The following is a 26,613-nucleotide window of genomic DNA, read 5'->3' on the forward strand; positions in this document are numbered from 1 at the left end:
GAACGATCTTCATCGTGGAACACAATGAACTTTCTTTTTTATAAAACGATCATCATCGAGTAATTTCCACTCCGGGTTTTACAACTTCTGAATGCAACAGATTCTTGTATCGAGCTCCCACGTCACGTCTCACCCTCGTACTCAGGGGGGATAGGTGACAAATTCACTAACAACTTCACACTCGTTGGTACCCGCAGGGCACGATGCGCGCCTGCTGAAAGCACTACATCAAATTTGAGTCCAACGAACAATGGCGACCTTTTTGTCCAGGTTGCGTGCTTTGGATTCAGATTGCAGATTGCCCCGTTCCCCGAACACATCTCTTTCTTCTTTTTTTACTTTACAAGAATCAAATTGGTCGAAAATTGCATTCATTGAATGAAAGAACTGAAGGGTGAACTTTTGACCCCCGTATTTTTTTCTCAAACACCAAGTAGTGGGGGATATTTGGGGCGTGGTTTCGGCGTGGAGGCTTCGGCAAGTAAAGCTTGCGGATGGGGAGGCAAGAGAGGCAAAAGAACGCGGTCTTTTCTTATCCGAACTGCGGGCGGTTTTGAATAACATGGAAAAACACAAAGGGAATCCGTAGGGTACACAAACGGGGGGCGGCTGGAGATATCCGAACCGGGTGCGGACAGCCTGGACCGGCCCGGACCTGAATGGTCCTTTGATTGGAATTCAAAAGCAGTCTGTGGTTTGCCGTTCCTAAGATCGTGTTTGTGTATTTATATCACATCTTAAAAAAGGATGACTATTATAGTATAAGTAGAGGGCAGTTTGTGCCCCCTTCGACCAATTGCTGATTTCCGATCGGGCGCCATTTTTGAACACGTGCTAACTCGGTCACTTTGGTCTCACATAATGTCTTCCTGCTCATTGATGATAACAACAGCAATTGTTAGCCCTCTAAAAGCGTCAACAAATAATATTAAAAAATCAGAGCCTATTTTAAATGTACATTCAAGAACTCGTAACCATGAAATCACTCTCTCAATCAACCTACTGTCTCAGGAGTTCACAAGACCCCACATTGTTGTCTCACCCATCAAGGAAATCAAGGGCTACATTAGGTGGTCGGGCATTTCTATACGCCGCTCCAAATCTTTGGAACAATCTCCCACCTTGCATTAGACAGTCTTCTCCTCTTAATGTATTTAAATCGAAGTTAAAAGCCCATTTGTTTACTTCACCCATTTAATCAATTCTTTCTTTGTTTGTATGAATATTTTATATACCTATTGACATACAACCGTACTGGTAAAAAAGAAAGAAATTATAAGAAAGAATATAATTAGCTGATGCAATCTGCCCACCAAAAGACCCATGGACAAACAATTTTGAGTGTCCTGACGTTTCGATCCTAGCAGAGTCTTTCTGAAATGTTTCTTTTTGGCCTCGTTCGAGAAAGACTCAAAGGGTCGAAGCGGCATCTCAAACTACTGTGTTCCTTTTTTCTTTTAAATATTGTACAAAATAGTTGAAAAGTTCTTGTTTATTAAAGGGCCCTCAAGTGTAGAAATTCTTTGTAACTGTACTGGATTATCTAAACAGGAGATCAATTAAAAACGATTATTTTTTTATCAATTCTGAATGGCATTCAGTGATAAAAATGCCCCAAAAGAGAGAAAGAAACAAAAACATCCGTAAAGTAACAGTTCATTGAACGTCATGACGGGGAGCTCCAACCAAAGAAAGCACCTTAATTCAACTCGACAGTCTCAGTAACATGGTGTTGAAAATCCTCTAACTGGAGCAGACGGTTTTTTATACAATATTTGAAAAGAAGAAAAAATGCTTTTCGGTTTTAGATTGTGACTGGCAGCCGTCATCGCGAATCCCCCCAAGCGCCGGATTAAAATTGCCATCTCTGTCATCTTGCATATAACTGCCCCTGTCGAATGCAGCCAGCCATGTGTTTGAAACCTGATTTCTTCTTTTCTTGATGTTCCGTCATTGGACCGGGCGAAATGGAATCGTCTGTAACCGCCTCAAGACCTGGAAAGGAAATCCCTTGCCAGACCTCATTTGGGGGCTCAGGCAGATTCGACTGGACGTGATTCTAAACGGCATACCATGTTATCCCATTGCCGGAATTATTATACCGACAACCACACAGGTTCCCGACCCCGGTTTAAGTTGACGCACATTCTGAGTGTCAGGGAAAAAAAACCGCGCGATTAAAAGTTTGTTCAAATTGGTACAGCAATTCACGTGATTGAATTTCTATGCAAGTTGTATCTTCAGTTACCATCCCAAGTTACTCTTTCTATATATATACACACACACAGCAGTCTCCCCCGAAAGCGTGAAGTCAAATGTAGCTGATGTCGTGTCAAGGGACCATTTTACACCGGTAACCCGAGCCAAATCCCCAATCAAATTCAATCAAATTAATTTGGTTTGCGCGGCTCGTATACGATGTCGGGATCATTAGGTGAGAGACTGTTGTGTCTGTCTCTTGCAGCACGAACAGGGGGTTCGACCCTCCCTCTAAACGCGGGTTAAGAGCGGGGCTCGGTGATCACCGATTGTTACCCGTGTTTGGTCTGACGGCACGAACAAGCGTAACCGGAACGGGTCGCTCCCCTCCCGGGCAAGATGAAGCACAGTACTTGCCCCGTAAAAACCCTCCCCGGGAAACCTGCTTTTATTACGCTACAGCATCATCCAGTCGAGTTTAAACATGGAGTTCCATAAGCTCTCTTCATTATCCTAGCCCCTCGTACACTGTGCCGTAACCGGATACCCTATTTCGCTAAACGTACTCGACAAGTCTGTCAGTTTTCACACACACGGCACTGTCGTGTCGGAAGTCTTGGGTATAAATACGGACTGTCCCTAGGTGACTATACGGCAACACTCCCTCACTTGATAGGCTACGTGATGTATTAGTTGTTGATCTCCAAATATCCTCTACATTAATATGATTAGAGTGGACACTTTTGCCCTTTTTCTTGTTCCCCTGGGAGGGGTGAATGATCCCACGAACAAGTTCCTACACGCATTACACATGTTCATTTTGACGTAATGCGTCTTTATTTGGGGTACCCTTACATTTCCAATCTATCCAGTCATGTAAGATTCAACACTTTTTTTTGGCCCCCCCCTATTTCAGATGGGTGCCTATTTCCTTAATTAGATTTTGTATTCTAAGTTCTTAAACGAATGTTTTTGGAGACGTGTGGGAGGGTTAACTGCACTTTAGAGTCCACGTCAACGAAATGTGTTCATGTATACACTACAACTGTGATGTACTAAAGTTTGTTGCAAATGTTTACACTTTCTCCTGTCCTTTTGCGTTGTTTGTTTGGTTCACTTTTGTTTTGCTTCAGAACATTCGTGTCTTTGAGTTATTTCAATTTCTAGAAGAGTACATTCATAACAGTGAATACAAACTTGCACTCACAACATTTTAAAGTACTTTTGTCAAAAACACCCGTCTCCCTGTGAATAATTTTACAACAATAATTAGGCAATTGGTGGTTGATTGTAGCCTTTTGATTTTGAAATACAATTGCTTATATTATCCCCAGACTAGTAGTAATACGGGCAACTCTTTAACTTTTTTCAAATTTATTATGTTTTCTTTTGTCTGAAATCGTTAAATATCCTTAAAAATAAGGGGAAAAAAGGAAGCGGCCTCTAATAATTTACTCCCGCACAAAAAGTCATCCAACGTTCTCCTGATTATTCAGACCCACTGTTCCCGCACCCTATTAATAACAGTTGGCACTTATCTCCCGTCTCTTCGCTATCACCAAAGATAATCACGATGTCCACTCCGCTCCAAGTACCCACTCCACACCCAGACGCACTAAACATTGGAGCACTTGTATCAATCCAAACCTCTTAAGTAGAGTTTAATTTTGATTAATTCAAAAAGTCAGGGCCTATTAAGAGCGTGGTCTTTGACTAACCCATTGCATCAAGTTCAGATATTAAGTGGTTACCTATGTGCCCTATTAATATAATCAAAGTTAATGAGTGCTTTTTTGCTCGTCCGTCGGGAAGAGTAAAAGAGCTCGCTGATGCATAGCGCAGGGTCGACACATGTGACTGTAATATGTCACGAACTGTAATTTCGCCCATTCATTAATCAACGCAATTTTTGTATTTTGCTCAGTTTTTTTCCCCTCATTTTTTTTGCAGTTCCCAGTAATATTGCATGATAACTGATAACAGTATCCGTGCATGTGTCTCTCCTTTTGCTTTGTGTGGGAAGAGTGTCGAAATACACACATCATGCTATAAAATAAAATGTAAACAGAATTGTTTCGGAAGAGACCCAGATGACAGATATTGTGATATATATTCACGTATTTTGCAATATGTTTTGCTACATTTTTGTGATAGATTGAAATTTGCATCAGGGATAAAGAATATCAATTTTGGTTTTACTCATATATACCGATGTGTGTTAGCACTGTATTTTTTTTTTTTTTTTTTTTTGCTTTCTCCTGAAGACCATCAGAACATACTGATCGAAACGTTGAGTATTTAACCACCGGTTCTTTTCACAACCAACACATACCTAAAAGAGATATTAACATGGTGTTACCACACACCCCTCTTGGTTATATTTGGCTGTCTTGCCGAGTAGCCACTAGTTTGTCAGTGTGAGTAGGATATAGAGTACATGTTTAGATGAAGAACGATGGCATTGGTTGGGCTTCATTTAAAATACGGCGCACTCTTGCTTGGAAATTCGCCCCACTCAAAAGATTCCACGGAACGCGATTTTGATGAATTCACCTTATTGCTGATCACGTACACGTCTTGTGCCAGTGGCTTGCGCGCTGTGGTGACAATCTCTCGCAACGACGGTCGTAGGTAGAGTTGTAGTCACTGCAATAATGACATCTTGGAAAGGTCTGTTTGATTATTTCCGACTGGTGGAGGGTCATGCTGGGGGTCTACAGAGGGTTTCATGGATTCTTATAAACTGACCTTTAAGACATTGTTTTGTATCTTCAAAAAGGTGTTGGGTGTGGCGGGAGTCAGTATTGGTTTATCATAGTTCCAACAAATATAACTCGCATAAGACAGGCAGATATGCGAGAAAAATCATGTTTTTAAATTTTGTATACGCCACTTTAAATGCTTAAATCAAAAATAAAACTCGACACTTCTAATAATATCACCATTTGTTAATTTCTGGATACAGCCATGGGTACCACCGGCGGAGTTATCGAGACCTACAGATGAAGCTTGGAAAAACTGTCGACTGAAACGTTTTTTTTTTTTGTTTTTTTTTAATACTGATTTCATTCGGTATAGGCCTGACCTTTGATTTACACGACCGGCGGTTTGATGTATTGATTTATGCACAATAATGTGCCCAGTTCAAAAAAACTTCAACATTAATATAGATACATGGTGATTTGAAAGAGAACATTCATAGGAAAAAAAAGAAAAATGAAAATTGAATGGGGAAAAATAATGTAATGTATGAGTGACGAACAGCAGATTAGTGAAGACATGTGGGGTGGGGGGGGGGGGGCTTGAAATCAAGCATCACATAGGAGTAGTTATGCTCACTCTAACAGTGCTATAATATGCCCCTTTCAATGTGATGGGTTGATTTGTCATGATCGATAGCCTGTCATAAATTAATTGGAAAATATGCGCCTTTTCACTATTGCACTGGCACCCGAGGTGCGAACTGACGAATGCGAAGTGCATTCGTTAATTTGTCAAAGTAGGCATTCGCGTTTTTCTGTAGTATAGCATTGCCATTTTGTTTTTCGTCAAGGATTTTGTTTTAATCGATTTTAGAAGAAGGAAAATTTCCCCGTTAAAAAGCAATACGACAGTGGCAATTTTGTTTTACGGAAGAAAAAAATGCCGCCTGGTACGCAACTTGTTTTTCTGTACATCAAAAATGCCACGTCGTAGTGGTTTTTCAATAGGGAATTTCGTGTGTTTTTTTTTTCCTTCTAAATCGATTAACAAAAAGAATCCTACAAAAAAAAAATCAGGACAAATTTTGAGACCGTTACTCACACCGCGCCTTCAATAACATTGTCCACATCATCAATTTCTGGCAACCAACTTTTCAAAAAATGAAGAAAAAAAACACACAAAAAACCCCAGAGATACACAGAAGCCGTTAAAAACATGAGCCTTGACACAAACATAGCATCATCTCAAATTTGAACACCTGTGGCCCTGAGGAGTTAGGCAAAGGTAAACTTCGATCCATTGGTCGTGCAGATCTTAGCGTTTGGGTAAACTTCAGTGGTGTCAGTTTAGCAAACACTATGAACGCTCTCTGTATTGCCAAACTTGTCCATCCACAGAAAACCAAAGAATGTGTTGGTTAGAGGGTAAACAAACTACTGGGTTATTGTGGGTGTGTTTCTCCACTGTTTCTTTGAACTATACCGAAAAGAGAAGGGGTCGCCCGGTGCTCCTGGTTTGAGTGGCAGTATATTGCGCCACAGCACCAGGTAAACCATTTTAAAGGAGTTTATTTCATAATAACGTAGTCCACATACCTTGCAGGAAATTATTGTATGCACCTTGAGCGTAACTAAGTGACATATATGCCTGATATTATAAGAAGCCACTATTATTATTATTAATTGTGTTGCCAAATTCGTCTTTTTATTTATGAACTTAAAAGAAAAACAAAATGTCTAAATACCTCTGTTGACTTTATTTTTCTCCTGCCAATGTATATTAAAATAATTCAGGTTAAAAATGTTGATGGAACCCTCCCCGGGGTTAAGGGGTGTGTTCCAAGTTGGAATAAAAAACAAATGAATGAATTAATTAATTATTATTATGGTGATGGCATGAAAGATAGACCCATAGTCTGAGAATGTTGTTCCTAGTTTCTGGATGTTCATGTGTTACTGACAAATCGCCGAGTTTATTGCATAATAAAACATCAATGACAGTTGAATAAGAATGGAATGATAAATAATAAGAGTAATAGCGGATTCTTGTAATAGCGAGCATTACTCAGTGACGCTCAAGACGCTTAAACATTCAGTAACCTGCACGGTGATTGATTTATGAGACCTACTCATTTTGCATAGCACCTTGTAAGACACTTCCCCCCCCCCCCATACAAAACGAAAAAGCACCCGCTTTTAATGTTATTATACATGTTTATGACGTAGAAAATGTCATAAATTTAAGATTATTAATTTAAAATTTTATAATAGTTCTAACCATGCGCACAATTCCGGGAACATTGAATTTATCATGTTAGTCTGCTGCCACCTAGCGTTCTCACGTGTCTCCTATTTTGCCCTCTAATGATTCTTGGCGTTGTTTGTTATAAGGGAGAGCAGTCAGAAATAAAACTGGTATAAGATTTCCGGATGAAGTCATCACTCCTGAACCGAGGTGTTGGCCCATTCTTATGCAAACCCTCATTATAGACAGAACATCATTAAATAAATCATTGTGCCATACACATCCATTCAGAATTGTATTTGGGTGTTCACCGTCTCTTAAGTAACTACGAAAAAGCTTGCCCCGAATCATGTGACTTCGAATTTAAGTGGTAACTTGTGGTCAAGCACGTCATTGTACCGGACAATATTAAATTCTAACACTCAAATGGCTTATTGATGGTCAGTCAAGAGGAATACTTGTTAGCATGTTGTCATGGTGAGTTGTTCTTGCTAAGCTTGATTTTATTGTGCTTAGCGTAATTGTGTAACACCTGGAATGGGATGCTTCGGTTTTGGGCTACACTGAGCCGCTTCGAAAGCCCGTCTGTGACGTACAGGATCGTCCGTTGTTTTTACCCGCACCTTTGGTCCGGGTCTTCAAACAGCCGGACCGAGCCTAAACCAGAGCCCACAACAAAATAGCTATTTCGAGAAGGTAATTTGGCTTGAATGGAAGAAAACTAATGACTGAACGGTCCATTGAGGAGAAGACCTAGAACTCCGATTGTTCGAAAAAGAAAATATTGCCCTGGTTTTTGACTGAGAAATCAACCTTTCAGCCCCCCCCCCCCCCCCAAAAAAAAAAAAAAAAAAAAAAAAAAAAGTTGGAAAATTTCGCTCTCGACACACGTGCCCCTATTCAAACCCCGTTCAAACAAAAATAGTTGATTAGTGGCTGGGCTGCCAAATTAATATCCAGTCCTCGTTTTCCATCCAGTGTTGGTCTTATTCTTTCAGCGATATATTGCTCCCCGGAACTCTCTGGTAAACAGTACCTTTATGTTATAACGAAGTATCCTGGATTGTTCCACGACGCTAAAACACACACGCAAAGCACACCGTGAAACCTGGGTTTCCTCTGCCGTACGCCGCCGCGGCTGTAGACTTTGGCATCGTGCCGCTGTGATGTTTTCGCTCTTTCTCGTACGGGAACAAACTCATCCAGTGACGGGCTTGACAAAGACCGCTCCAGTCGGGGGTGGAGAAATCCTGTTAATTTTACGGGCAGGAAGCAAGGCCCGAGACGCTAGTGTGTACATTTTATTTGAAATTGTTTTGAACTGGAGGAGTTTTCCGCCCCGTGTTGAGGTTGACACATTGGGAGTTTTGACTTGATACGGGAAGTGTGAGGAACGGTTCGTGCTTGGGAACTTCCTTACATGGAGAGGCCGAGACATAATTATCCCTGGCGATTCGGCGATGTTGGTGTATCGGTTCATTTCACCAGTTGCTTAGTAACTCATTGTAAAGAGTGTTTTTTTATAAAGTGGCGCCTGAGGGCATCCATCATTTGTTGAATCCCCTTGTTTTGAATGTTCGGTGGTCGGCATTGGTAAAAGTGGAGAGGTTGGATACAAAAATAATGGTTATTCCCACCAAAAGAACTTGAAATGTTGTGTGTTAAGTGAACCATTCTACCCATACGGTCTACACCTTTATCAAATTTTCAAAACGTAGCTAAGCACAACAACATTATGCTTGCCAGAAAAACGTTACCCGCCAAACTACCAGGGCCCAGTTTCATAAAGCTGTTAAGCAGATAATACTGCTTGACACATTGATGAGCACAAGTTGAGTGGGACACCGGTCACAACAGTGTAAACTTAATGTTTGTATGGCTGGTAACCTGTTACTGCTAAACAATTCTTGTCTATGCTTAGTAAGTTTTTGTGCTTTACAGTCTTTATGCATTGGGCTCATGACACATGTACAATTCATGTCTGGTATCCTGCTCATTTTTGCTTATCAGAAGTTTAAAATTATTTTCTGTTTTGTAACATAACTCGGGAAAGTGCTAAGTAAACAGTGCTAACACAAATCGGTGTAAGGGTAACACCAAATTAATATCAAAAAATTGCTAAACAATATATTTTGCTTAAGCAGCTCTACGACCTTGGGCCCTCTGGACGCATCACAAACTGTACAGACTACAAAATCTTCTAAAATACCCCCTTACAACTCAATCGGTTTAACGCGTTAGTAGTCAAGCAATTTCTACCCATCGCCGTCGCGTCTACCTGCTGTCAAGCTTCTGAAGAAAAAATAGTATACCTGATTCGGAGTTGTGTTATTTTCTGCCTCGCTGGAGCCTGTGTACCGATGGACTTGCTCGCAAATTAAATACACATCATCTGTACGTACCGATAAGCACGGCTCAAATCTGCAATACAAACATCCACCTCTCAAAAAAGTATTGCAAATCCGCCAGATTTTGTTAATGTATTTTTTTTTTCAAGGCCCAGATTATGTTTTTGTGGCGATACACTTTTTAAACATGGTCCGTCCTCCTCCAACCCTTTTTAATGAAGCGTGGTAGATCAGTCAACAAAAGACACGAATTGAAACCGAATGAAATGTCAACACTAATATCGATTTGAGAGAAGGAGAAAAAAATCGCCGTTCCGTGAATCACAATTTAATCTGCTTTTCGCGTAATTTAGTCCCGTCGTTTTTTGAACCAATTAATACGTCAACACGCTGGGTGTGTACACCTGTGATATCGCACACAGAGACTATGCCCCTCGTGCAAGCTATTTTGTTTTTTTGTTTTTTTCTAGAACTGAAGTAATTTTCTGCTTGGATTGAGGAAGGTTCTGTGATCCTTTACGAATTTTGTTATTGTAAAGTTATTGTTGAAGTAAACATATTGTGGTCTGCAGACTGTGTAGCCCGAAGCAATGCAAAGAATATGATGGACAAATAAAAGAGTTGTTATGATATGCAACAAAAAGGTTTAATATTTTGTTGTTGTAACTGAAAACAATATTGTTTTGCCAAATGTGTCTTTAATTTTTGCTGTTGGTATTTTTGTTTTTGCAATGCAAGCAATAGAGACAAATGATAGATTATTCTTTTGATATGCAAAAAAAAACGGTTTCATCTTTTGATATTGTAACTGATAACAATAACTCATATCATTGCAAAAATTGGTCTTCAATTTAATAGTTTGTACTTTTTCTTTTTCTTTTGTAGGACTTGGAGATTCGTGGGGAAGTCGGGTACCAATGTCGTCAATAGACAGTTTAGCCAAGGAGCTCGGCGCTCATCTGCTACAGGTAAAACTAAACCCCGCAATATTTCCTCGTGAACTAGAGTGGACTCTTGTTGTCGTTTTTCACTTCACACTTTCAAGCAACTCTGAGATCATCTGGGCCCAATTTTATAGAGCTGCTTCAGCAGAGAATTATGCTTAAAACCTGTCTGCCAAGCAAACACAAGCAGGACACCAGTCATAAACATTACATGTGACATGGTGTTTCGGATGGTACCCTTAAAAGTGTGGTTAGCATAGCTATTTTGTGCTTAGTAGTTTTTGTGCGCCTATTAGCAGCACCAGGGCCTAATTTTATTGGGCTGCTTAAGCACAAAAGCAGCTAAGCACGACAAAGCCATACTTACCAGAATAAGGTTACCAGCCAAAATGCAATGTCACATGTACAATCTGTGACTGGTATCATGCTTATTGTTGCTTAGCAGAAACTGTTTAAGGCATGTTTCAAAAGAGGGCGCTATCAGAAGTAGTTTGACAGAATCTCCAGCCACACCCTCATCACCAATGTAATGCCTGACTTATAATCATTGTCTCTTTCAGACACTGGACGGTTTCATCTTCGTCGTGTCTCCAGACGGCAAGATAATTTACATATCAGAGACGGCATCAGTACATCTTGGATTATCACAGGTAAGGGTAGCACTTATAAGTTGGCACCTTTATATAGTAGTGGTATTCTGTGCAATGCGGTTGGTAAATGGTACGTGGTACTCTGTAGTACTTGACTTGGAACTTTGCATTTCGTGCTTGTCACTGCTTGGCACTTTGATGTGTGGTACCTTGCATTTGGAATAGATATGGTTGGTGCTTTTACTTCTTGGTACTGTTAGCACTTGGTGCTTTTTGCACTAATGTAGTTTTTGAGAAAGGTAATATGTCAGTCAAATATTAAAAGATTTCAGGCCTGAAGCCTTCTATTGGACAAACGCACAAATGTTGTGCAACAAGGGAGTTTGTTCGTCCCTTAATCTTCTTTAACTTCGATGATAATTGAGTCACAATTTATTCTACGTTGGGATACACCAAGTGATAAAACTGGTCTTTGACAATTACCAAAGATGTCCAGTGCCTTTTATGAACTTGTAGAGGTAGGTCCACCTCTTTGATAAGAAAAGGGGAAGGTCGCCTACACTGAAGTGGGTCAAACAGAAACTAGTCCAATGCTGACAGTCTGCACTATTGAGAGATCACTTTCGGTTTCGTTTAATAAACTGCGTGTCACGGTCGCTCTCATTGGTTGAGAGTGATTGATCGAAGCGAGTTCTGAAAAGGGCCACGTTGGTATCTGTATTAATACGTACACTATGGTTTCCTATTGCCAGATCAGCAGCATATACTGCACCACAGCACATTGTAAACCATTACATGGTGCTTTAAAGACAGTGGACACTATTGGTAATTGTCAAAGACCAGTCTTCTTACTAAAGCGTAATATAAGAAATGAGTCCTATTGTTATCAGATTCTTCATTATTGGAGATTATGTTTGAGCTGCTTACGTGTTCTTCGGCCATAAATGTTGATATAACGTTGAGGGCGGTTTTTTGGTTGTTAAGATAGTTGAAGTGTGTGATTGATGAGAACACTTGGAAACTAATGTCTATATTATACCAATGATTTAATCCGTTATTAGATACAGTGGTGGACTTTGTGTAGAGGACATAGACTTCCCCAGTCGCCCAGGAAGTTTTGACACTTGTATACATGATATGCCTACTATATAGAATTGACATAACATCCTTTAAATCTGGAATATGTTTTCACGAACAGAGAGACGAGTTTCCTTGTTGAGATATTTAGTTTTGCATCAAAATTCTGATTGACTTTATCATGATCGTAATCTCTGTATAGTGTCTGCTAAATCACTTGCTTATATTGACGGTCGTTCAAGTGGTCCTGGAGCTTAAAACTGTATTAGAAAAAAATGTCTTTCAATAATTTGAGTTTGAACTAGAATTGAACTTCCGTGTACATGTAGGCTTACCATTGTACACGCTGATCCCCATACACTGTGCAAACTAGCCGCTTGGTGGACTATAGTATGTACCCACAGGGCGTTCTACAACAATAGAAAGTGTGTCAAGTGGACAAGTCGACCTACATTCTACACTCCCTTTTTTGTTGGAGCTAAACAATCCCACTCACGTTGACCTTAAACATTGTCCACAACCAAAGAGAGACTCTGGCATTCTCATCCAGAGAAAAAAAACGTGTTTTGGTGTTGGTTCATCTGGTGTAAAATTATAGAAAGACCAGAAAAGAAATGTGTTTGAGGGTTTTGTTCATCGGATGAACACTATAGGGCCCCTTCCATTATACCAGCTGATGACGAGATCACGTGTGAGTTTGACCTAATTTTCACTAGAGCGGAGTCAGACCAATTCAGATCAAGGTCGCCAGACAATAGCGCCATCTCTGCGGCATTTGGGGGGGTCTTAAAATAGAAATGTTTTTAAGAAGCGTTTTGCTGGAAGTGAGTACACAATAGCCCGGAAACAAAAACCGGTTTTACTTGGCGAACTTTTGTCAGAGACGGCAACATGTTTGGCTGTCTGGTAATATTGTGAACGCCCCGCCCCCCCCCCCAACCCTAAAGAACAACTGTTTTGGGGAGTTGTCTTTCTGTACACTCATATACTCGATGTGTGTGGTGGTTGAAGGACTACATTACCAGCAGAATATAAACTGCAAAAACTATATAGGGTGTTAAAATATGACACCCTGGGAGTTGTCCCAAATAGTTACCGGAGAGAGAATCAAACTTAAAGGGTCGATGCACTTTTTCCTAACACAAAACACAATGTCCACAGATTTACACTAAACTTACACACTTTGAAGATTATGATAGTAGAAAGCTTCTCTTGAAATTTTACTCACTGAGGTGCTGCAGTTTTTGAGAAATGAGTAGGCCTAAAACAAATGATTTTTGTCTCAGTTTTTGCATGTAAAAACGTATTAACCAGTTATGCTATAGTTATGGTATAATATAATAGCTGGTTAATGGGATTTTACATGCTAAAATAATTTTCATCTTCCTGAGACGAAAATTATTTTTTGACTTGTTTTACTCATTTTTTAAAAACTATAGTAATTATTACTGATTTTCATTTCTAGTGTAATATTTAACTAGCGGATTCCTTATGACGAAATTCACGTTGTCGAAGAAGACGACAGTCTAGACTTAGACTAGGCTGTTGCTTATTGGTCTTTAAGCCTGGACTAGCCTAGGTATGCCGAGTGTAGTAATGTTTAGAGAGACCAGAGAACAGTATGAGAGTCACTGAATTCCTCCGAGAAGAGCTTCACTCGGTCTGCATGGTTACCCTTTGTCTTGTTTTCCGTGAATGACACAGAGGGCGCTATACTCAAATCACCACCCCGTATAATCAAATCCGCTGCTGTGGGACATTGACTGCATGTAAACTCGACCGTCATCTACAGTTTAATAAAAGTGTCTCTCCGATTATAGCGTGTAAATGTTTCCCCTTTTTCAACCTCAGTACGTAATCATTTAGCATGACAATTTTGAAGCATAGTTTTTTCCGATTGGATCAAAGAGGGATGAAAACAACACGGGCTTTCAAGCTGGACCTAAAGGTGGGACCTGAGCGGAAGTTACGCGCCTCATGCCCGGTGCCTGTCGGAGCACGCGGCCCCGTATGTTCACCACTTTCCTTGCCAATAAGTACGGGATAAATAGTGAATTAATATGCAAGGATTGGTCCTGATCACATGGCGACCATTACTGGCCTGTGTGGCTTTGACGTCCGTATAAAATGAACTATAATATCCCGTCACTATGTCACTGTCTAAATCGAGAGTGTCACACTTAAGAAGACTAATTGGATGCATTGACGAGGATTTGTGTCCCCAACCGACTAAAACATCAGCCGAGGAGAGAAGGCTTCACCATGCGTGAAACGAAAATGTTGTTCGAATAAAAACATAAAAAAGGCTTTCTAACCGTGGCTAGCAGTTTGAGCACATGGTGGGTGGTCATCCTTTGACTGTACGGTCTAGATGGTTGACTTTGTTCTGTCATGCGTACATGGGCTGCCAGTGGCTCTGCACTTTCAACGGTTTCCCCTCTCGTTGCTTACTGGGGGACTCCTCTACAACCCTCTATTTGCCAGCGAGGCTATTGAGCGAGAATTTTTTTTTCTGGAATCACAAACCTTAGCTTCTTAGCCGGAAAACGCTTACACAATCGGGGGGATGGAGGTGATATTGGGGTTTAATGTACCGTGGGATAAGTCGCACAGACAGTATGTAGGTCAGGCTAGGAGTGAACGTAAATATTGCCCGTTGGCTGGCCGATATCTTCGGGGAGTTGGAGTCAGGGGCAATGTTTGCATCAACACGGGTTTAGGAGAGTCGACAGTTGCCCTCCTGTTATGATGATTCTAACGGGTCGCTTTGGTATCTCCCTATATACTTCACCCCCGCCAATCAATCTACGAGAGAAGGGGACGAACCTCTATAAAACCGCAGCCGTTGAATGGCCCCTCATGACCCACATGTCGACGGCCCCTCACTCCCTCACCCCTCATTCCCGCCGGAGTCCCCGAACCCCCCATGGCCCAAGTACCGCTCAATATTACGTACGGCAAGCTGGACCCGTAGTCATGGGCCCCTCTGTCTCGCTCTCTGGGCGGAGGAACCAGGTCATACTACTGGCCAGATTATTTAATAAAGTGCACCATTTATTATTGACGTCTCCAAATTAGGTTACAAATTGGCTTTGTTGTTAATATTAGACCGTTAATGTCTGTATATTTTAGCTGGGCGAATTGGCAAAGCATGTGATGACAGACCACTGGTCCGAATATGATTGCTATAGGACATTTCAATCCTCATACTATCCTATATAAATGGACGCCATGTTGGACTATTGTTTTAGGACAACTCAATGTTCATATTATCCTATATGGACGCCATGTCTATGATTGCTATAATACATCTCAATCCTCATATCATCCTATATGGACACCATATTGGACTATTGCTTTAGGACAACTCAATGTTCATATTATCCTATATGGACGCCATATTGGACTATGATTGCTATAGGACATTTCATTTCTCATATTTTCCTATATGGACGCCACATTGGACTACGATTTCATTGTGTTTACAATTTGTTAACTCAATGGTAAACATGGACAACATCTTGAAGTAACAAGTCTTTTTATAAACACATTACTCAATGTGGACTACACAACGTGGACATATTATTTAATAATGTATCACAAACTTAAAGTGTGATGCCTTGCTTTAATTTTCACTGTACTGTATGCCTTACTTTAATATTCACTGTACTGTAAATGCTCGATTATCGTGTGATTTGAGTGTGCTTCTAACACCAACCAATGACATAATAAGACCGACCATGACATATTATTGTACCCCAAAATCAAAGCAAACAATAATTCGGATTTGTTTCGTATCATTATTTTTTTTACCAAACGTGTGTGAACCTCCTCTGGGTATCTCGGTATACCTTCCCTCCATCTCTTGGATATGTTAAGTCATACCCAATCTAGGCTAAGCCTTACAAGATCCAATTCAGCATCTTAAGCGACTTGGGCAGCGACTATCACAACTAATTTTGGCATGGGGAAGTAGAGGAAGTAATCTTTGCATTTGCTTGAGGGGGAGTCTAGAAGGGGAAGCGGGTTGGACCCTCAGTGACCCGGAAGAGAAAGTAATTTGCGTCAGTGGTCTATGTTTCCAAAGGCAGATTCTATATTCAGTTCAATTTAATAATGAACTTAGTTCAATTTTTTTTCGGGGAATACTGCACTCATTATGTATGTCTTTCTAGCCTATTCACTCCACTGCATGAGGAAAGTCTCTTCGCAAGTTCTTCCTTTCACTCTATCCTGCGCATGATGCCCCCCCCCCCAATGTACTTGCATATTTCATCTCGCCTCTTCTGTTGTCCCTCTTTCTCTCGTCCTGTTTCTTGGAGTCAAAAAGGTTGTTTCGCAAGCCAACCTGTTCTGTATAATGTTATTACAGGTACACTCTCAATGCCTTTTCTTTATACGTTATGATGGCTAGAGAGCATTGAGGCTTTTCAAAAAACTAAAAGTAATAATGTGACTAATGACCATGATGCGACAAATAGACATCACAGGTAATGACAAATGACACAAATTTGCCAGACCGCTGACAGTTCTAGAATACGGTCACAGCCAGAATATATCTCCTGTACTTCACATCTCTCTGGAAAGTATTTGAACAAAAATCTGCATTTTTTTGAAAGAATTGGTATATCACTAAGTGGAGCATTTTTGTTATAGACTTGCAAAGGCCACCATTTTTTTTATACCAGCTCTGATGTTTCTGTTCAGCAGAGTGCGGGTTCGAGTCCCGGTCGTGACACTTGTGTCCCTGAGCAAGACACTTGACTATAATTGCTTCTCTCCACCCAGGGGTAAATGGGTACCTGTGAGGGCAGAGATTGTTCTTGTGATTGGTTAGCTTAGTAGCGCGTATTTGCTGCGCAGGCTGTATACTCACGAGGGAGCTGAGATTGTTTTAAAGGCACTGGACACTATTGGTAATTGTCAAAGACCGGTCTTCTCACTTGCTGTATCTCAACATATTATGCATGAAATAACGAACATGTGAAAATTTTAGCTCAATTGGTTGTCAAAGTTGCGAGATAATAATAAAAGAAAAAACACCCTTGTCACACGAAGTTGTGCGCTTTGAGATGCTTGGTTTCGATAATTCTGACGTCTCGAAATCAAATAAAAATATTTTAGTGAGAAATTGCTTCTTTCTCAAAAAAATACGTTACTTCAGAGGGCGCTGTTTCTCACATTGTTTTATACTATCAATAGCTCTCCATTACTCATAACCAAGTAAGGTTTTTTGCTAATAATTATTTTGTGTAATTACCAATAGTGTCCAGTGTCTTTAAGGGGAATTAATTAAATTGGTCCGGTGACTAGGGATAGTATTGTTGGGAGCGCTTTGAGGCGCCCTTCGGTCGTGAAAAGCGCCATATTATATATACCGATTATTATTATTACTATATTAATAATTTTTATTATTATGTTGTTAGGTTGAGCTGACTGGTAACAGTATCTACGAGTACATTCATCCAGCCGATCATGATGAGATGACAGCCTTACTGACCGCCCACCAACCATACCATACACACGTACTCTCAGGTGAGCATATACAAACAATCACTACTTCGTTTATAAAGGCAGTGGACTCTATTGGTAATTACTCAAAATAATGATTAGCGTAAAACCTAACTTGGTAACGAGTAATGGGGAGCTTTTGTTAGTTTAAAATATTGTGAGAAACGGCTCCCTCTGAAGTAACGAAGTTTTCGAGAAAGAAGTAGTTTTCCACGAGTTTGATTTCAGACCTCAGATTTAGAATTTGAGGTCTCGAAATCAAGCATCTAAACGCACACAACTTGTGCGACAAAGGTGTTTTTCTTTCATTATTATCTCGCAATATCGACGACTGATTGAGCTCAAATTTTCACAGGTTTGTTATTTTTTTGCATATGTTGAGATGCACAAAGCGAGAAGACAAAGCAGTTGCTGACAGTGTAAGCACTTTTTGTTATCCACTAAAACGGACAAACCTGTAGAAGTTTGAGATCGATCGGCCATCTGGGTCACGAGAAAATTACCAATCCAATAAAACAACCCATGAAGAAGTACTAAAGGAGAGTTGTCATGTTTGTTTTAAAGTTTGCTTTTTTTTCTCTGTATAGATTATGAGATTGAGCGGCAGTTTTTCCTGAGGATGAAATGTGTCCTGGCGAAGAGGAATGCTGGTCTTACATCCGGTGGTTATAAAGTAAGAGCTTCAGGAAACTTATTACTTATAATAATAAATGAAATAATATTCTACATTATTAAATAACTCTTTTCTCCATACAAATATCCGCATGCACATTTTCAGAATTTAGGAGAGGATGTACCCATGAGTTTACTGTAGTTTCTCTGAGGACTGGACACTGCTCAAATTAATAGTTATCATAAACCTATCTTGGTAATAAGCAATGGGGAGCTGTTGATAGTATAACACATTGTGAGAAAACGGCTCCCTCTGAAGTGACAGCTTTTTTTTTTTTTTTTTTTTTTTAAAGAATTCAGGCCTTTTATTAGGCATCTGAAAACACTCAAATGTGTGCAACAATGTTTTTATTTTTTTGTTCATTATTCTCTTGCAACTTCTATGACCAAATGAGAACAAATGTTCACAGATTTGTTATTTGATGCATATTGTTGGGATACACTAAGTGAGAATACAGGTCTTTAATATTTACCAATTTGAAAGGTGCCCAGACGTCGATTTCACCAAACTCCTCTTAACAATAGGATTAACCGAGTTACTCGTCCAAACTCGAGATAGGATTTCTCCTATAGCGTTTCATGAGAGAGGTTGCACTCTTAAGTTTATTATAGTTTTTCTTTTAAGCAATTGTAAGGTGGTCGTTAAGTGTAAGAGAAACATAATATATTTAACATTTTGTATCTTCCTCTTTCTTGTTAGGTTATCCACTGCTATGGTTATCTAAAGATCAAACAGTACTCCATGGACGTAGCCCCTTATGATGGTTGCTACCAGAACGTGGGTCTGATCGCCGTGGGACACTCTCTCCCTCCCAGCTCGCTAACCGAAGTCAAGATGTACAGCAATATGTTCATGTTCAGGGCAAGTCTGGACATGAAGCTGATTTTCCTGGATGGAAAGTAAGTTTTGTTTGCCAATCTTGTGATTAATGTTATGTTGATATATTTCTGACAATTAAAGCAATTAAAGGGACCAGCAAAAGTGACTAACACTGCGTTCCAGCTGGGTACAGTTAGCCTGAGGATTTGACAAAGAGGTAGGACTAGTCCTAATTTAGGTCTAGTCCTAGGAGATATTACAAACTTAAGGCTAGTCCTAAGTTGGCCGAGTAACTCGTCCTAACTCGAGATAAGACTGTCTTAACTCTTTGTGATATCCATCCATCCTGTAGAAGATGATGAAAAAATGTCAGGTTTAGATGTGAGAGGAAAACCCAAACAGGGGACTAGCAGTGTGACCTCCTGTTGGCCTGAAGATACCTGTGTAGCGAAGATGGTGAATAAATTTCAGGTTTTGTTGGAGCAAAACCCCAAATGAGGACTACTAGCACTGTGCACCGTAGGCTTGAAGATCTATAGAGATTTATGAAGAAATATCAGGTTTAGATGTGGGGAAAAACCCAAACAGGGGACATAGCAGTGTGACCTCCTGTTGGTCTGAAGATACCTGTGTGGAGAAGATGATAAAGAAATGACAGTTTTACATATGAGAGGAATAGGGGACTAGCACTGAGATCCGTATAGGCCTGTTTATGTAGAGAAGATGATATTAGTTTTAGAAGTGGATGGGGAAAATGGAAAAGTGTGTGGAAAAGCCGAAAAGGGGACTGCGAACTGAATCCACTTAGAAGATCTAATCATCTACGTTAAGGCTCCAGACCAGGACTCGAACCAGGTTCCACTGATGTGAAAGGCAGGGAAGACACCACCGAATCAACCTGGTGTCCAATGGATACTTTTGTTAAATCTAGTGATAGTCCAAGCAGGGGTGGTATTTGTGGGGGAGGTTTGCTTTCCATAACTAGTATTAGAGCTCAAATCTCTTCTTTCGCACAAGCTCAAACAAAAGTATACACCAGTGATGTGTTTTCCACAAGTAGTCAATACTTCTTACAAAAAGCAAACGCATTAAGATATTTATTTTCTTATTTCTATACCACTGACTGTCCACTCCGTCTGAAACTGATAAAAGAGAAGACATTGGTATTACCTTCGTGTGGTTTTGTTTTACTTGGGGAAAATAAAGTGAATTCGCTGTCATTACTAAACAATGGTTATTGATATTTTGATTCAAACTCTGGTGTTTCTGATCAGCAGAGTGTGGGTTTGAATCCCCAGCCGTGACACTTGTGTCCTTGAGCAAGACACTTTACCATTGCTTCGTCCTTCGGATGTGACGTAAAGCCGTTGGTCCCATGTGTTGTGTAACGCATGTAAAAGAACCCAGTGCACTTATCGAAAAGAACGGGTTCGCCCCGGTGTTCCTGGTTGTGGCAGCTTCATGCGCCGTATACTATAGCACCTTGTAAACCCTTATTAGTGCTACATAATTGGGTCTCAGAATCCATCACTGCAATAACCTATCTTTCTGAAAGTTTGTATATATACCCAGCGCCTTGAGTACCTTGTTGGTAGATACGTGCGCTATATAAGACTTCGATATTATTATTATTATTATTTTGATATGAACAGAGTGGCACAACTCACTGGCTACGAACCCCAGGATCTCATCGAGAAAACACTCTACCAATTTGTTCACGCAACAGACATCCTACACATTCGATATGCCCATCATACACGTAAGTATTCCACACTCGGTGTCATTAAGTGTCAATGTCAATTCAAGACAAGTGCAATAGTTTTGTGGTAAAAGCATTAAATGCATGTTATAGCAAAGATAATTACAATATACACGTGTGCCAGATATCATGATTGTAACACAATGTGACACTAAAGCCCTGTTCGCATTGGACTTAATTTGGGTAAACTAACCGAGCCAATGGGTAACTAACCCATTTTAAGTCCAATGCGAACAGCCCAGGAAGTTTTCCTCCCAGGTATAAACTTACCCGACCCGAATGGGTAGTTTACTCGAGCCAAAGGTGCCCAGGAAGATTGACCAGGTCAGTTTAACCGAGCCAGAAAGTCCAATGCGGACGCGACAACTCGGTTAAGTCTCCCATCCGTCCGTGACCCGAAGAAGCTGACATGTTTTGTCATGAGAGAATAAGATGTTCGTGATTATCGAACTATTCAATGTTACACAGGGGGCCAGCTCGGTTAGTTTACCCACGGTCTCAGTAAGTTTAACCGAGTCAAATAAATCCAAGTGCGGACGGTGGGAAAGTTAACCCGTCGGAACGTTACCCAGCGTCATGGTTAAGTTACCCAAAATATTAATCAAGTGCGAACACGGCTTTATAGTGCTAAAGTTATAACTTTAACAAACACATTTCTTTCCGCACAGCTCTTTATTATAGTAACTTTGTGAACATTCCTCTGTTTTGTAGACTTATGGAAAATCCTATTATTTTGATGTTTTGGAACCTTTTATCCTGTCATCTGTCTGGTCAAGATTCTGCATGTCTTTTGTGGAATGTGTGTCATCTTAGTCTTGCCGGCCATGTAATGCTACCGACAATGAGTTGTGTTTTAAACCGAAATTAACAAATAAAAAATAAATAAATACATACATAAATAAATAAACGAATAATAAATAAATAATTTATGTTCATTTATTTATATTCTTCCCATCTGTTTGCACAGTATTGGTAAAGGGGCAAGTGACGACCAAGTACTACCGATTCCTGGCTAAACATGGCGGCTGGGTGTGGATGCAAAGCTCTGCTACCATTGTCCACAATAGTCGCTCATCGCGCCCTCATTGCATCGTCAGCGTCAATACCGTACTGAGGTAAGTACAGGCAGCCAATCAACTTGTTTCGGCTGTTGCTATGGCTGGATTTATGAAAAGGCCTGTCCTTCAACGTTATCGCTCAATAATAATAATAAATAATAATAACAGCATTTATAAAGCGCATACTATAAAAAAAAATGCCGAAAGACGCTGTATATCAAAAGGCAAATAACCACTGTTATTAAAAGGAAAACAACAGATCAAATTAATACAAATCGAACAAGGCAATAACTTTAAAAGGTACAATACGTACAATTCACAGCAAGGAAGGCATTGATCAATCTATACACAAACAATATAAAAAGTCGAGTTATATTCAGTATTAAAAAGATAAGTTTTAAGTCTAGATTTAAAAACCGCTATGGAGTTCAATTCTTAAGTCTGCAGGAAGACTGTTCCATAGCTGTGGTGCCACCCTACATAAAGCTCTTTCTTAGGCTGATGTGAGATTTGCTGCCGGAACCGTAGCAGAAATCATTTCATTCGGACGCGCCTTTATGTTGAACCTGCATATCGGGCGGCAATTTGTTTTCTTCACATTAGAATTGCAATCCTCAAAAATTGTCCTGATTTGTTTTCTTAAGGATTCCCGTTTTGAATCGATTTAGAAAGAAAAATAAACCCAATTGAAAAACAAAATAAGACAGTGGCAATTTCGAAGTGCAGAAAAAAGGCAATATATATATATTATTATGTAATCATAGTATGTCTCCTGACGATGACTAGAGCAAGCTAGTCGAAACGTTGAGACCAATATTAAGAGCTCACGTCTTGGTGATGAAGTTAATAACGATCCTATGTTAGGTTTCAGTAGTTGCCCCAGCCGATTTACCTTCCGCACAGGTAGTAGTTAAAAGCAAGACAGTTCTTTCCAGAACTGAGAAGTCTCCCGAAATTTTGAAAGTGTACTCCGCGGTAGTAAAATATAATATAGCAGTACAGTTATCATAAAAAAACAAATATACCTGGCAAATAGATGCACACAGGGTGTTTCCGTAAACCAATGGGACAGTATTTTTCTACCGAGGAAAAGTCAAGCTTACAGTTAATAATGAGTCTGATTGTGACGTGTCACTTTTCCAAAAGATTTATTTATTATGTTATTTGTTTTACAGCAATATTGAAGACAAAGAACTTGTTCTTCAACTGGATCAACTCCAAGCCAAGACTGAATCCGCCTACACAAGTCTTCAAGAGAAGACACGACCTGGTAAAAGCCATCGATCAAGCAAGTCCAAGAGCAAGACCAAATTCACGCCGTACCAGCTCCCCACTCAGCCGGCTGTGATGTACGGGGAAGCTGCGTCTAGTTCGGACTACACCCAGGCCAAGGCGTACGCTCAATATGCCGCTGCGTCCACCTGCGATGTGCCCATGCCAGCTGCCCAGTACGCCACGGTCCCTTACCAGGAGGGGCTGGATAGGTACAATGCGATGTACCCACACGCTAGCTACACCACAGCTGGCTACCAACACAACATGTATACGGACAGTGCATATAATTACAGTAACTCGTTCGCGTACCCGACAGCTGAGGCTTATGCCCACTGTATGAACGAGAGGTTGCAAGGTTACCGTAGTGGACATTACGGGGATGACCGGTATTACACAGCCTCTACGGACCCTAGAGGTTACTACCACCACTGGTCAGCATCGACAGACCGCCCGGTGGCGCAGTCGCAGGGATATCACTCCGACGTAGCCGCCTCCAACACGGCAACAAGTAAGAAGAGTTCATCAACGCATGTGCAATCAGATCACGACAGGCTCCAGGAGACCAATCCAGTGTCTTGTTGCAACGGGACTGGGGTGTCTACTGCCGACAGTAACCAATCAGAGCTGCTGTTGCAGCAGTGCGGGCACGCACCCAGCGTGTCGTCACCGTCTCGCTCAAACGCTGCGGTGTCCCACGGGCGCCATCAACATGAACCCATGACAGAACTGACGTCATGCCAGAGGCAATCTCCCTTACTTACTACGCGTAGCCCCTCCAGCACGTCCGACATCTCACCACGGAGATATCACAGTCGCCGGACTACCAGGGAACAACAACAACCAGACGTCGTTGAAACGAACGGTATGCCCGCCTCAACCAAATTTGATAACTTGGTGAGAGCCACGCAGAGACTTGTCAAAGACGAGCAAACCAACAAAAAACAACCCCGAACCAAAGCGTCCGCTGCCGTACAACAATCGTCTGAGACCACCTACGTCCATCGGTCAAGCCCTGCTGCCGGTAACACTGACCAATCCTGCCGGCAGAGCAGTCCCTTGCAAGCCGACACCCTGCCGGCCCGGACCTCCTCTCGGACTCAGACCCACAACAACGTGGAAAACGGGGGCGATATGGAGAGCCGTCGCCCCAGAGACTATCACGCTCATGCCGACTCGAGGCAACGTTCCTCGTTTATGACCACTTCGGAGCATACTCCAGTGTATCCCATGTCCTTGACTAACCGTAACGGGGTAACTGAGTTGCAAGACAGGGGAACGGAACTCGGCAGTTCTTTGTACAGCACAACCAAGGAGCATTCCACGTGCTATTTCAACGATGCCGCCAGTAGAGCCTACCTGGCGTTCGCCGATGGCGGCGCTTTATCTAGTCTACGTAGAAGCGGGAAGGAGCACAGCTTTATGCACGCAAACAGTGCAATATGTGACAGGGCTGCTATGGGTTGGTATAGCAACGGTACACACGGTCATAAGGAGCACATGACAAATGGTTATGCTTATTAAAAATAATATAATTATCGACAATCAGTTTGCCATAGTACAGTAGTGAGCAAAAATGAAAGCATTTTTCTTATAATGCTTACATTGTCAACTCGGAAGAATAAAATTAGAACGCACCTTTTCAGAGTTAATTATTCCGGATATCAAGTTAGTTGTACGCCTATAGAAACGTCAATCACCACATCACATGGTCACATACGCATGTCACAAGTAATAGGCCTAAATAACTGGCCCAGTCGAGAAAAGTTTCATACCCCCTGTCACACAGCGGAAGTTTGTACAATTATTGCGCAATCAGAAACATGTACATAGAGGGCGCACTATCAGTAGTCTCGGGAGGAATAACTTTGGGGGCGTTCGTTTAGCTTCCCTGGGTCTACCCCCGGTGCGTTAGAATAGCTTTGACGTCATTTCAGGGGCTCACACAGGTCAACCCCAGTGCCCTGCTTATAGAGTGGGTCACTTGGGGGCTGGCCCCAGGTGCATGGCGTCCACGAGAGCAGTGAGTGATCGCTCGGTTAGCTCTTGTCAGGGGCTCACCCGACCGAGTGAGCACTGAGGGGTCGACCCAGGGAAGCTAAACGACACACCCATAGTGTGGGAGAAGTTACAGCTAAAAATAAAGGGGTTTAAGTCAGCCAATGCAGTACCAATCTCTTTAAAGGCGAAGCCCCAGTTACGTTCATGAACTGATATGATTGGCTAGTTAAATATTATGATTATGTCAAGTAGTTTGAAAGGCATGAAAGATTGCTTTTGCGTGGTGTATCTTTTTAAACGGGTGATTTTAATATCTCGATATTTTGATGCCTTTTATTGTATAAAATTGAATTTGTTGTGCTGTCTATGAGTTTATACAGAAATATTATGATAACGGTAGAGTAGGTTTATCCCAAGTCACTACTGGGTTCAATGATTATAAGCGGACCGTCGGTTCGAAGTGTTGACTTGACCACTGTAGACTTTCCCACGTCTTTAGAAAAGCGTCTTCAGTGCGTAAATTATTCCGAACAGTCAAAAGGTATGTTTGGTCTTCGTTCATTTTCCTTAAAGGCACTGGACACTACTGGTAATAACTCTGTTGAACGTATACAACTTTGTGAGAACGGCTCCCTCTGAAACAACGTAGTTTTTGAGAAAGAGGCGATTTCTTACTCGAATATAAAAAGCCTGAAACCTTTTAGAAATCATGCAAATTATTGTGCAACACGGGTGTTTTTTTTTTTTTTTTTTTTTTTTTTTTTAAATTATATTATGTTATTTAAATTCTTGAAACTTCGATGACCACTAGATGACGCTTGTTCGGTACGCTTGGTGGCAGCAGACTTACCAGGTAAATTACATTGTTCTCGATAATGTGAGCGTGCTTAGAACTAACAATGGACATTTACCTGGTAAGTCTGCTGCCACCTAGCGTTCCGAAGTCTCCCATTGAGCAAACATTTTCACAGGTTTGTTATCTACACATGTTGGGATACACCAAGCCAAGTGGGTATACTGGTCTTTGACAATACCGAAGGTTTCCAGTGCCTTTAAAGATTGTTTTTGTATCATTGTACATTTTGTGGGGTATTAAGAATGAATCATGCTTTATGAAAATCAATATCTATGTACAGAAAAACTGTGGAGCATTCCACTTATTTATTCATTCTAAAATTGAAGTATACGAACCAACATTATTTCCTGATTATTTTTTAAATGTCCAAAAGTGACTACCATTGTCAAAGTTTTTTTTTTTTCCGGAGTTCACGTAGACTATTATTATAGTCCACATAAAGTAGATTATTCAATGCAGTTTCTTTACATTTAGCTTATTTTGCATAATAATACGAAACAACTGTTGAATGATTACATGGGTCAAAGAAAGATAGCGTTTCATGGGTCCCGTTTTGAGA

The 26,613-nt window shown here is 40.8% G+C and overlaps 1 protein-coding gene across 1 annotated transcript; it reads left to right on the forward strand.

The window, feature by feature from the left end:
• Positions 1–2,418: 2,418 nt before the first annotated feature.
• On the forward strand, positions 2,419–25,895 carry LOC117296660. Its single transcript, XM_033779688.1, has 9 exons — positions 2,419–2,434; positions 10,380–10,462; positions 10,999–11,088; positions 17,532–17,640; positions 18,204–18,289; positions 18,989–19,188; positions 20,761–20,867; positions 21,835–21,982; positions 23,101–25,895. Exons 1-9 carry the CDS (start codon positions 2,419–2,421, stop codon positions 24,719–24,721), a joined length of 2,460 nt encoding a protein of 819 aa, XP_033635579.1. The 3' UTR covers positions 24,722–25,895.
• The last annotated feature ends 718 nt before the right edge of the window (positions 25,896–26,613 follow it).

This window comes from Asterias rubens, chromosome 11, assembly GCF_902459465.1.
Source record: "Asterias rubens chromosome 11, eAstRub1.3, whole genome shotgun sequence".
In the NCBI taxonomy this organism is placed as follows: Eukaryota; Metazoa; Echinodermata; class Asteroidea; order Forcipulatida; family Asteriidae; genus Asterias; species Asterias rubens.